This window comes from Sinohyriopsis cumingii, chromosome 18 (assembly GCF_028554795.1).
Source record: "Sinohyriopsis cumingii isolate HCF-2022 chromosome 18, ASM2855479v2, whole genome shotgun sequence".
Taxonomy (NCBI): Eukaryota; Metazoa; Mollusca; class Bivalvia; order Unionida; family Unionidae; genus Sinohyriopsis; species Sinohyriopsis cumingii.
In genome coordinates this window covers 56073808-56087129 of record NC_142978.1, presented here as the reverse complement: position 1 = coordinate 56087129, position 13322 = coordinate 56073808, and the positions used below count along the sequence as shown (strand labels likewise).

At 37.2% G+C, this 13322-nt stretch overlaps 1 protein-coding gene across 1 annotated transcript in view; it reads left to right on the top strand.

The window, feature by feature from the left end:
- LOC149776690 (uncharacterized) overlaps nucleotides 1-13322 on the top strand; it is a 187124-nt gene that overhangs the window by 20573 nt on the left and 153229 nt on the right. Inside the window, exon 5 of the mRNA XM_089941330.1 lies at nucleotides 12679-12775. Coding sequence (XP_089797456.1) covers nucleotides 12679-12775 — 97 coding nt within the window. The remainder of the gene's footprint in view (nucleotides 1-12678; nucleotides 12776-13322) is intronic.

Sequence of the window (13322 nt, the reverse complement as noted above, 5' to 3'; positions counted from 1 at the left end):
TGTTGTCCCTTATTTGTTGTCATAGATCATAAAAAACTTATGGGATGATCTGTTGATCATCATCCATTATCATAGATCAGATGAGCTTATGGAATAAACGGTTGTCCATTTGACAGTGTGCCATAGAAAAGGTTGTTATCGCTATTTCTTCTTAACTATCTGTATGATTCCCAGAAAACATTTCACATACCTTAATCCGAAGGTCTAGTTGCTTCTAAATCAGAATGGTGCTACTCGGAAATCCAATATGGCCACCACAGCTTATAAGATTTGTTAGCACTGGGGATTTCACTGAACGAATTATGATATCTGGTTTGTCCAAAATGAAAATTGTGCTGTTATGATAATATTACTAACACAGCAGCTGGCTTGAAAATTTTGTTATTGCTGCTACTCCTGATTGGAAAGTCATCAGTGTAGGGTTTTCACTGAAAACTTCTTATGGTGTCTAGTTGGTTGTAAGTAACAACTATGCCTATCTGACTTCCCATATGGATATGAAAGGAGCCATCTTGAAAGTCTTATCCTCCTAAATAAAAAGCCATGTGAAAACTGGGAATTCAGCAGAAGACTTATTATGATGTCTACGGTAATTGATATTAAATGAAAATGGCGTAGGTCTCACATTCTGTATGGCAACTTAATGGCAGTTCTATTGAAAATCTTCTTGCTACTCTTTCGAAATGGAAAGTTGTATTGGCATTAAGTTTTTATCAGAAGAATAATTATGTATCTTGTTGGTCCTCATTGTAAATGAACATAATGAAAATCTTAACACAGGTTATCCAGAAAGGAATTGCACATTAAAATGGGGTTTTCACCAAACATGTTCTAATGGTGTCCAGTTTTTCCTGAATGAATATGGTGTTGATTTTAAACTATTTTGGCTGCCACAGTGACTAATTTGAAAACCAATGAAGTTAAAATTTAGAGATGGTTCCAACACTCAGCAACTATAAGAAATGCTCTTATCTTCATTTCTTGGAAATTCTTTGCTGAACAGTAGAACATCAGTCCTTTGGAGCAACTCTTGTTTCAGAAGGAATTCTAGTGTCCTTGTTGTCCTTCATCCATTTACATAAACTAGAAGAGCATATGGGATTGCCTATAGTTATTCATCCATTATCTTCCATTCACCAGAAGAACTTATGGGATGATCCACTGTCCTTCACATATCATCATAGACCATGGGATTGTGTGTGGTCCTTCATCCATCGTCATCCATTCACCAGAAGAACTTACAGAATGATCTGCTGTTTTTCAAATATCATCATAAACCATGGGATTGCCTGTGGTCCTTCATCCATCGTCATCCATTAACCAGAAGAACTTATGGGATTATCTGCTGTCCTTCGCATATCACCATAAACCATGGGATTGCATGTTATCCATTTGACAAGTTGCTTTAGCAGAAATTTGTTATTATGTACTACTTCTTCTAAACTACTTTGATGATTGCTATGAAACTTCCTGTTGGTCCTAAAATGATATTGCTTCTGCTCAGACATCCAGTATGGCCACCACAGCAGATATGTTATTGCTATTCCTAAAGGTGGATGTCACTAAAAGACTTAAGATTTCTTATGATATCTGGATGGTCAAAAATGAAAACAGTACCGATATGCTATCCACTATGGCTACCAAAGTAGTGAGCCTGAAAATCTTGTTATTGCGACTGCTCCTTAGTAGAAAGTAATATCAGCATGGGTTTTCACCAGAAGTCTTCTTCTGGTATCTCCTTGGTCTTAAATAACAATCGTGCCTGTCTGATTATAGCTATAATATCTAATTAGTATCAAATGAAAATGGTGTAGATCTGATATCTTGTTGTTATAGGGTTTAACGCCATTTTTCAGCACAAGATAGGCTATACATGGCGGCCAGTATTAATGGTGGAGGAAGAACCCGGGAAAACCCCAGAAAGAACCAACAACCCACGAGAAGCTACCGGCAAGCTTTCTCACATATCCACATTTGCCGAGCCCGAGACTCGAACCCACACAGACAGAGGTGAGATGGCAGTGATCCGTGACGGAGAGCGCTTTAGACCACTCAGGGCCCCTCTGACATCTGGTATGACAAACTTAGCAGCCATCTTTAAAATCTTATTGCTACACCTGAATGGAAAGCTATATCGACATAGTGTATTTACCAGAAGAATAATTATGATATCTTGTTGTCCTGCATTAAAATGTAGTTCATTTGTCCTCAGATGTAGCAGCCACCATGAACGTATTGAAAATTTCTCACTTTTTCTTGAAATTAGTTGTCTTTTGATCATGTCAAAATGTTTTGGTTTTTTTTCAACTAAAGTGTTCCAGTGGTGTCTAGAATCTCCTGAATGACAATGGTGCTGCTCTTTAACCATTTTGGCTGCCACAGTGACTGATTTGAAAATGATATTATTCAAAAATATTAGAGATGGTTTAAAAAACTCAGCAGGTCTAATCTTCAGTTTTTTAACATTCATTTGTACAGTAGCGCATCAGTCTCAAGTTATGCCTTTTTGCCTCTTATATTAGAAATAATTATGTCTTGACCTCTCTGAAGCTGGCATGAGTGTTAACAAAATTTGGTGAGGGAATTATCTTGTTGAGTATACAATAACATCATCTCAGAAGTCAGTTTTTTCTCAAGCATTGTTTGTGTTTATGTTTATGTTCCAGTGATGATAATTGGATGCATCTTGATTACTACAATACCCATAAAACTGGAAAGGTTCACAGTGACCTACAATTTTTGTTTAACTAGCATGAGATATGTATTTGTGTTTATGATTACACTGATTCATCCATATTAGACCTATATACTCATATCTTACTCAGAAGGCATTTTGTGACCCAGGCAGTTGATTGTAGGAATAAATATGTTGGTTCAGTTCTTAACTTTCCTTTTTAATGACTATGTATTGCTGTGTGTGTAAATGAGTATAGAAATTAGGTGTGTCGACTGCATGCTGCCTGCTTTTATGTGAGGCCTCTGCTGTCTGCTTTTATACGAGGCCTCTATGCTGCCTACTTTTATGTGAGGCCTCTATGCTGTCTGCTTTTATGTGAGGCCTCAATGATGTTGGTTTGTATGTGAGGCCTCAATGATGTTGGTTTGTATGTGAGGCCTCTGTGCTGTCAGTTTGTATGTGAGGCCTCTTTGATGAATATTTTATGTGAGACCTCTATGCTGCTTGATTTTATGTGAGGCCTCTCACCTGTGGTTAGTCAGAGTAATTATTGATGTCTGAACTATGCACTGCTGGCTTTCACTCCGAGGTTACTAAAAGCCTCTGAATTTCACCCAGAATTTCACCCGGTACTATCTGGCTTCTAGTGGTATACAATAATAATAATAATGCTTTATTTATAGAGGGTGACTCATTAATTAGTCAAGGACTATTCTTCCTTGAGACTTTCTTAACAATGCACATTATATGAAGATAACAATAATTACTGTTTAGAATTAAAAATACTAAATTCCATTATCTATTAGAAGAACATACAAGCTCATGATACCTCTTCTTAAATACTCTAATATTTTCAGCAGATTTTACTTGTAGTGGTACCTCAGAACTGTAACAGAGTATTGGAAGCTCTTTTTAAACTGCTCTGTTCTTGGTTTTGGTGCTAGAAGGTTTCCATGTGATATTGATCTCAACTGGTAATGTGTTGAAAAAGGCCTGAATAAGTCCTGAAGATACTCTGGTGCAGTTCCATATAGACATTAATATAAAAGAACTGCCTTGTGAAAATCTATCCTGTCATAAATTGTGAACTATTCGAGTTCTGTAAACAATGCTTTTGAGGGATGATCAATAGTTGAATCTAAAATTATGTGTGCTGCTCATTTCTGAAGTTAATAAATCCTGTCAAGCTCAGATTTAGCACATTTTCCCCATGCATGTGAACAGTAATCCATTATTGGAAGAATATATGACTGGTAGTATAGATTGCAAGTTTCCATAGGTAAATATTTCTTGATTCTGCTGCATAGGGCAATTTTGGATGACAGTGGTTTACTAAGCTTATCAATATGGTCATTCCATAATTATTATCTACGAAAACACCTACAAACTTTTAATGTTTAACATTTTCTAACAGATGATTATTTATTGCAAGAGATAGTTCTGGGTTCCCTGACTTGTGTAGCTTTTGTGATGTCCCCAAAATCATACATTTTGTTTTACCGTCATTAATTACCATCCTATTTTGTTGTGTCCATTTTTGGACTCTAATAAGGTCTGAATTTAATCTCATTTGGATAACTTCAGTATTAGAACTAGAAGTATAAAAAGTTGCATCGTCTGCAAACAAATCTGTATTTGTGGATTCATTATTTAATGGTAGATCATTGATATAGATAAGGAAGTGGAGCGTGCCTAAAACTGAGCCTTGAGGGACCCCTGAATGAATAGTGCAAGTTCGAGAGCTAATACTGCCAATGCTTACTTGTTGAGACCTTTGGTTTAGGTATGATCTAAACCAGTTTAAAAGATTGTTGAACCTATAACAGTTCAACTTTTGCAGTGTTTCTGGAAAATGACCACTCATTATACTTAAGTTTATGATATGCATTATGACTTTGTTATTACTGATGCAGCAATTTTAAGAATTTGTGGACCAATCCCATCCAATCCAGAGGATTTATTAATATTCACCTTAATTAGCATATCAAAAACATCATCTTCACTAACATTAGCTATTGAAAAATAATTATCGTCAGGAATTTTAGCTCTTATAAATTAAAGAAAAGCATCAAGTTCATTTGGTTTGTTTGTCTGGTTCTGAACACTGTTACAGAACATGCTTATGAAGAAATTGTTGAACATTTCCACAGTGTCTTGTACAGATGTTGCTGTATCCTCATTTTGCTTAAGTCTAGAGGAAAACAACTGTTCTTGGGTGGGTTCAGCTCTTTTACATGGTTCCAAAATTTCTTGGTACTCTGACTTTCATTAATAGTCTGTTTATAGTAGATCTCTTTCGCCTTATCTATCAGGTACATAGTTTTATTCCTCCACTTTCTATAGCTTTTCATGTCTTTTTTCTTGTGGAAAGTTTCGCTTAGGTGCCTAGCCTCATTGATTTCAGGGGTAATCCACTTGGGTGTAATTTGGTGTTTAACCCTTTTTGTTTTAATTGGGGCATGCTTGTCTGAGGCTGCATGGAAACTCTGATACCATTTGTCTAAGGCAGTGTTGACATCAGCTACATTGCAGACTGATTGGAAGGTTTTGCAAACTAAATCATTTAAGAACATTTCCTCATCAAACTGTTTAAAGTCCCTCTATTGTAATTCAATGTGTTGACCATTTTTAGTTGATTTCGGAACATTTCTAAGTTTTACAGACTGGGTAGTGGTCACTCAGTACATACACTGGCACATTAATTTCACTTATGCTTTCAGGTTTATTAGTATAGACATGATCAATGATAGTAGCACATTTATCTGTAACATTGCTTTAGTTAGAGTGTTAATTAATTGAGTAAAGTTGTAAGTTTCAAAGTTACTTATCCATGTTAATGGTGGAGTTTTCATGTAGTCAGTGTTAAAATCACCTAATATGATAGTTTCTAAATCTTCTGTTAGTAATGCTTTTTGAATTTGGACATCAAATCCATCAACCCAGTCAGCTGTGGAACTAGGTGGCCTGTAAACTGAACATAAGAGTATTGGATTTGATTGGGCAAGGGTTACTTCAATCCAGATACTTTCTACCCCTAATAGTCTCTAGATCAACACGTCTGTTGTAACTAATGGAACTGTCTACATAGAGAAGAATACCCACACCCTCATGGATTCCCTATCTTTTCTTTCAAAGTTGAACCCCTGTATTTGGAGAGCCAAATCATCAGTATCATCGAAAGAAAGGTTTCACATCGACCTAGAATACTGACTGATCTAGTTTGCTGTAATATTAACTTTATCTCATTCAGTTTAGGGAGGATCTGTTGAATATTTAGATTGATTACTTGCAGACCTCTTTTGAGGAGGCCAAAGACATGACAATTTTGATCAGAGGATTGATTTTCAGACAAGGTAGTATGCCATGTATTGGTTTTAGATTTGACAGATTTCTTTACATTGCCTTGATTATTTACATAAACACATGAAGATGATAACATACAAGATCCATCTGTTGTACCATGACCACATGTAGTGGATACATGAGAATGTTCAATATGAGACTGATTTACATACCTACAAGAAGACATTGATATATTAGACACTTGAGGAGCCTCAGAGGGAGAAGTAACTTGAACATTACTGCATAGTTGTTTATATGTTACCAAGTTGCACTTTGTAAACAAATCAGATAGTGCCTGAAACCTGTTTATAGAATTATAATTATTACATTGAAACCTATACACCTATTCTAATGCATTTTGTTGCTGGATATGTGTTGCATAGGCCTATACATCATTGCCTTCTGCCTATTGGTATGTGCACAACTTTTGCTTATATCCTAGTTCGTTACAAACATGGCAGTAATAGCTTTTCTCCATCAAATACGTTCCCCAATCATATTACATTAGGAATATTAGCCAGCTACCTCATGAATCCAGCCCTACTAATATACAAAAATCATCTTTTCCTGTCTAAATGACTCTTGTGCATTACTTCCCTTTGCCACCACCAGGTGTTGCTAGTTTTTGGCTTTGCTGCTGTACTGGTACATCATAGAGTTTAGCTTCTGACAGTCCATTCCATTTTTGTCTTTCAGATTGAACCATCCAATGTTCTGTTTTGATCTCTTGTGTGGATTAATCAATCTGCTGCAGGTTGAATACATTATTTTCACAATTTCTGCCAATTTTTGGTGTTTTTGTCAGGGACGTTGTCTATTTAAGATCACACATTATGCCATGCTATCATTGACCTCATGAAAGATCATTATGAGCTAGTGTGACTTTGACTATGTTCACTTACTCCACTTGTAACAGAGATAGTATTGGCAAGTTTTATTATGCTTGATTTCATCTTATTTAGTGTTGTTTTGATATGATTGTTAACTAGGCATTATTCATTCACAGAATTGCTATATGCCTCTAACACAACATTTTTATTACTTTTCTGTTATTAACAAGAGTAGTTGAGTTAACAATATACTGTATTACTCATTTATGTTTCATTTTCCTTGTTTGCGCCACTGCAGTAAAAATGTCAGCTAAATTCATATATTCAAAGCATCATCTAAAAGGCATCAAATGTGACACTGATTATTTCTGATTACTCTGGTATTAATGGAGGTGGTTTTTTAGTGTGTTAATAACAAAATTACTCACTTATGCTTTCTTTTGTCTTCTTGTCTCGCTTCAGCAGAAATATCAACTAAATGCATACAGTGTCAATTTGAGAGAATGGGATTCGACCATGACTCTTGCTTTGGATGTACTAAGTGTATGTCATTGATGACATGTAGTGTATGTAATACATGGTCAGAGGAAGTATGGGATATACTGTACTAGCAAGTTAGTAACTGTATTAGCAAGTTAGTAGCTGTACTAGCAAGTTAGTAGCTGTATTAGCAAGTTAGTAACTGTACTAGCAAGTTAGTAACATGCTGAATTTTGCTAATTTGTTTTCCCTGCTTGTGTCGTTCAGGAGTAATGTCAGCTAAATGCATGAGATACAAACTTCAAAGCAGTAGTTCATTCAGAAGGCCTCAGTAGGAAGGAAAGACAGAATAAATAGAGGAAGACAATGTATGTATCCAAAGACAACATAAAGTTCATCACTGACAGTTCCAACTCACTTAGGGAGTGTTCCCCCCAATTTTAGTAAGCCCAGTGGGTGTAAGTTACCCCCGCATAACTGAGCATGGCCTTCGGGTCTGTAAATCAGGATGCATGGGGTTTGTACCAGATCCATTGAATCCAATTCATAATACAATCTCACCATTATCAGCTGTCCACCTATCACCATGGCTGTACAGACATCTCACCATGGCTGCACAGACATCTCACCATGGGGACCTGATAACTTTTTCATTGAAACAGTCCAGCCAACTTGGATTTGTGGGGATTTAGTGACAGATCCATCCATTTAGCCATACCATCAGCATCATAACCTTATTGTAACAGAGATTTCAGTGAGAAATATGTCCATTTTACCAACCATTCCAGCGTGAAGACTTTTTTGATTAGACGGTCTGGCCAGCTAGTATTTATGGTGATCTTAATGACAGGTCTGTCCGTTTAGCCATACCCTCACTATGATGGAGATTTCAGTGAGACATCTGTCCATCCAGCCAAACCCTGGGAACAGCCAGTACTGGTTATAACTGGACTGTTTTATATACCGCCAGCATACAGGCTGACCTTATGTCTGGCAAACCAGCTGGCTGTTCCGACAGTGCCAGACTTCCATATGTTCACTATTTATCCACGTGGAACAGTTAGTGACATTTTCAATCAGGACAACATTGAGTCATCTATGCAACCCATTATGGTTTTTCCAGAGTGACAAGCAGAATCAGGCCAGGCCAGTGTGATAAAGCTCCTACAAATCAGCAATATTTAGATCCGACCATGTTACAGATACCTTCAGTACTGGTCTCCTGGCCCTTGATGAAAAATTTGCAGCATGTCACATGTCTGCTCTTCTCTTTTGTTATGGACAAAAATATGTTCTATGCCAAAACATCCAAGTTCGGACGGAACATAGTCACTATGTCCTTGATATTAGATTTAAAGGTCAGTGCATTGCTGCTTTGGCTACCTTAACCCGATACGACGTGACGCATGTCTGCAGTCCCTGTCACTCAACCCTGATCCTACCCTGACTTTACTGGTGACCCCTTTTGGGTCACCATCCCTCTTTGGAGGAAACTTAAAGAAGTTCAGAACAGACAGCTCAGGAACTGCCCCTCCAACTCACCACTCAACCCACACAGGCATTGTGAAACCATCAGACCCGCCACTGCAGAGGGACAAGATTGTGCAAAGACCAGATTTGCTGGGGTTTTAGTCAAGACTGTTTTCATATTGGAAGGCAACTGGAAAGTTGAGGCCAATCATTGACCCGAGTCACCATTACCAATTCCTTTTGACTCCGAAAATTGAGATGGAGATGTTGAGATCAATTTATCTCTCCATCCAATGGGACAAATATACTGTCAGCCTCAATCTGACTGATGCAGATTGTCATGTTCATATACACCCCTTGTCACAGGTATATTCTCTGTTTTGCTTTACATGACATAGTTTATCAGTTCAAAGTCCTATCCTTGAGCGTCAACATCAGCCCTTGGGGTTTTACCAGGGTTATGGATTGTGTTGTCACACTGATCTGATCGACTTCGTCTACAACAATGGCAGCATTCTTGGATGACATTCTCCAGAAATATATTCTACGTTCTTTCTTCTCCAAGGCAGAAATGATCTTTGCACACTTTTAGATCATCTTGGCTTTCTAGTAAACTGGGGAAAGTCGGACCTTTATTCATCCCAGAAGTTTGTCTGTCTAGGTATGGAGTTTGTCACTAACCTCAGTCTGGTATGATTTCCTCTTGTTTGCATAATCAGGATCATTAAACTCATTGAGTCCTATGGGACTTAGAATTCAGATAGAGAACTCCTGAGATTATTCATTGTGGCAGTGGACTTGATCCCACTCTGCTTTCCTCTTATGTGCCCCATACAAATGACATTGCTAGCACAATGGAGCCCCTTTTCAAATACCCTTGATCAAACTCTCACATGATCGTGCACAAGATATGATCAGTCTTGCATCATCAGTGCAGCCCAGGTTGGCTGAACATAGGGATCCCACTGGAGAAGCCCCAGGTGGAAATAATGGTTATACCAATGCCAGTACATACAGTTGACGTGCCCACCTGTTGCTGGACTTAACTATCATCAGCAACACTTTTGAGTAAGGGAAGTGGCCTCTACACATTAGCTTTTTTTAAAATTAAGGCTGTCATCAAAGGATTGACTCTCAGGCAAATGTGGTCATCATTTTGTATGACAACTCTGGTGGTGACCAATCTCAAACAAATGGGGGGCATCAAATCACCCAACCTGTGTGTCTTCATTTGGCAGTTTCTTAATTGGTGCAACAATCTTCATATCAGTGTACAAATCAGGCTCATTATGAGCAGACTCAATGTCATGGCTGACACTCTTTCCAGGAAACATCAAGTCCTTCATACGGATTGGTCTCTCCATCAATCAGTCTTTACTCGGATCTGTGCAATGTGGGAGCTTCCGATGACCAGTCTTTTGTGACAAAGTGGAACCACAAGTTTCCCACCTTTGTTCTCTCCAGTTCCAGACCCAGAAGCTTGGGCATTGAATACTGTGTCTATCAGTTGGGAAGTGTTGTGGACATTTGCCTCCTCTACCATGGTCCTGGTGCTAAAAATAATCCAGAAGTAATGGGGTCAGAAATGCAGATTGCCAGTTATCATTACCAGAGATTTAGTATAACTTTACTAAGCTTTGATGGAATTCAACCAATTTTGAATCACAGCTTTATAATGCTGAGACCCTGAATACATTTAATTTCAAGTCTTCCACATTATCATTTAGAAGAGTTATGGCCCCTGATAGCCTGTGGTCCTAATTTCTCATTCAACAGCATAACCTGATTAAAGAATACAGCTAAAGTTTTTATACACTTTAATGAAACTTTGAATGAGTCAGATTTTCAGCATTCCATATCTTTGAAAAGTTGTGGTGGCTGCCTATTTCAAAGCTTTCAAATTCAAATTTATATATTTATTGTTCTATGGTAATGGCATCATTCTTGCCAAATTGCATATCTTATGCCAAGTCCTCAGTTAGTATGCTATAAATAGGTTCCTCTCAATGTCAGGCTTTAAGGCCATGATTGAAAAAATTGCTGTGTAACATATCTGGTCTTGTTATTTTTTTATATATATGTTCAACAGTTTTTCATCATTACTGACAAGGTCCTGAAATAAATTTAATCCTCAAAAATGTAATCTGATAGTTTGGATTCTATTCTTCAACCTATAAAGACAGTATTAGCCATTTGGATTTTCTATTTTCAGTGTCCTTTTATAATATTTTGGCCATTTAGAAATCTTCTGATACACTAATACATATTATAGTGCCATGGAAACTTCCCATAAGTCTGTTTATGTTTTAATGCCATGGAAACTTCCATCAAGTCTGTTTTACTAAAGTTTATTGTGATCAGGTGGCTGTATTGTCCATGCAAATGGCACTTGTTTATCATGGTCATCCAGAAGCACTTGTGTGAAGATATGGCAGAGTGTCTAAACATGCTTATATTGAAATGCAGTAGAATTGTCTAGGACACTTGCACTTAAATGTGGTTGTGGTTTCCAGATGCACTTGTGTGTGAGAAAATGTTATGGTCCTGCTGTGCAGATTGTAGAGATCAGAACCCTATGCATTTTCAGATATCAGAGCCCTTTGCAATATAGAGATCAGAGTCCTTTGCAATGTCAGAGATCAGAACCTTTGCATTGTTGAGATCAGATCCATTTGCAATGTATAGATGAGAGCCTTTGCAATGTAGAGATCAGGGTGCATTGCAGAATAGAGCTCAATGAATTTTGCATTGTCAGACATCAGAGCCCTTTGCAATGCGGAGATAAAAGCTCTTTGCAGTGAGAGGTCAGAGCTCTTTTTAATGTAATGATCAGAGTCCTTATCAAGGAACTATACAAGTGAATATAATTATATTTTTTTATGGAGAAAATGTTTGATTAATAACTACATAAATATTGCATCATCTAAATATTCTAAAATGTTGGGACACGCTTGAAAGTGAAGTTTTAATTTATCTAGCTATAGGCCTAAAATTACTGAACTGAGAGTATGTAATATGTAGAAACAAATTAACTGTCCATGTACACATTCAGAATAACTATAATTGATGGAAAAGTATACACTATAATCAATTTTTTTTGGTCAAAAATTACTTTCAACCCATTGTTTCTATTTGGTTGCTATGGTAACTATGAACACATCAATTTCACCGACATTTTTAGTGTCGCAATCTTCATGCATATATGCATCACTTTTTACAAGTTCACAGCAGTCTGATTTTTATTAATGGCTCTGAGCTGTTATATAAATTTGGCCCATAAAGTCTGTATTGTTCTGAAACAATTCAACATGCACAGATGGTGCAGTTAGAAACAAATCAGCACTGGTTTCAAGGTCAAGCAAAACAACACAGCACTACCAGGGTTAAGTTGTAAAAAGGAATTTAAATAAATTGTCATTTAACAGATAGAGGTACAGTGTATTTAACAAAATAAATTATCTTGTTTGTAGTGTTGGATAAGAAGATTGGGCTCACAAATTCACTCTGTTGCACTTTTGGCATGTTCACAATATCCAACAGTACAAACTTTACAATTTATGAGTATAGAAATCAAATTGAAATCAATAATATCTGAGAATTAACACAAAAAATGTCATTCTGGGTATGTGAGAAAGCTTGCCAGTAGCTTCTCGTGGGTCAGTGGTTCTTTCTGGGGTTTTCCCAGGTTCTTCCTCCACCATTAATACTGGCCGCCATGTATAGCCTATCATGTGCTGAAAAATTACGTTGAACCCCACAACAACAGCAACAACAAATAATGTACAAATTATATTTCATTAAATCTAGAAATGAGTGCCATAAGAGGGAATTGAGAATTTTAAGAAAAATACAAATGTGTAATATTTCCTTTCTTTGTAGCTCTCGTGGTGGAGGCATGTTTGTAATAAACATCTCAGATCTTGATCTCCTGAAGAAAATATTTGTTAAAAACTTCAACAGTTTTAGTGACAGATTTGTAAGTATTTTGCTGTTTTGTTGCACCTAAAGACTTTATTTATGTACCCATGTATAATTACAACCATTCTTTTAGCATGCCTTTATGTACACATGACTCCCATCATTTTGCATTACTTTATGCACCCATTACTCCCATCATTTTGCATTCCTTTATGCACCCATTACTCCCATTATTTAGCATGCCTTTATGCACCCATTACTCCCATTATTTAGCATGCCTTTATGCACCCATTACTCCCATCATTTTGCATGCCTTTATGCACCCATTACTCCCATTATTTAGCATGCCTTTATGCACCCATTACTCCCATTATTTATGGGAGAAGAGCTGTACTTAATTTAACCAAATGACTTATGAAAATGGTGCTAACGGCTGTCTAGCTAGGTGCTCAGCATTAAGAGGTTAGTGTTAGGACTGGTCGGCCTGGTGTCAGGGTAATGTGACTGGGTGGGACATCATGCTACAAGTCTGGGGCATGATGCCCCAGTGCTAGAGATCACTGTAAACTGCCACACTGCATATATAGTAGTGATATGACTGAATT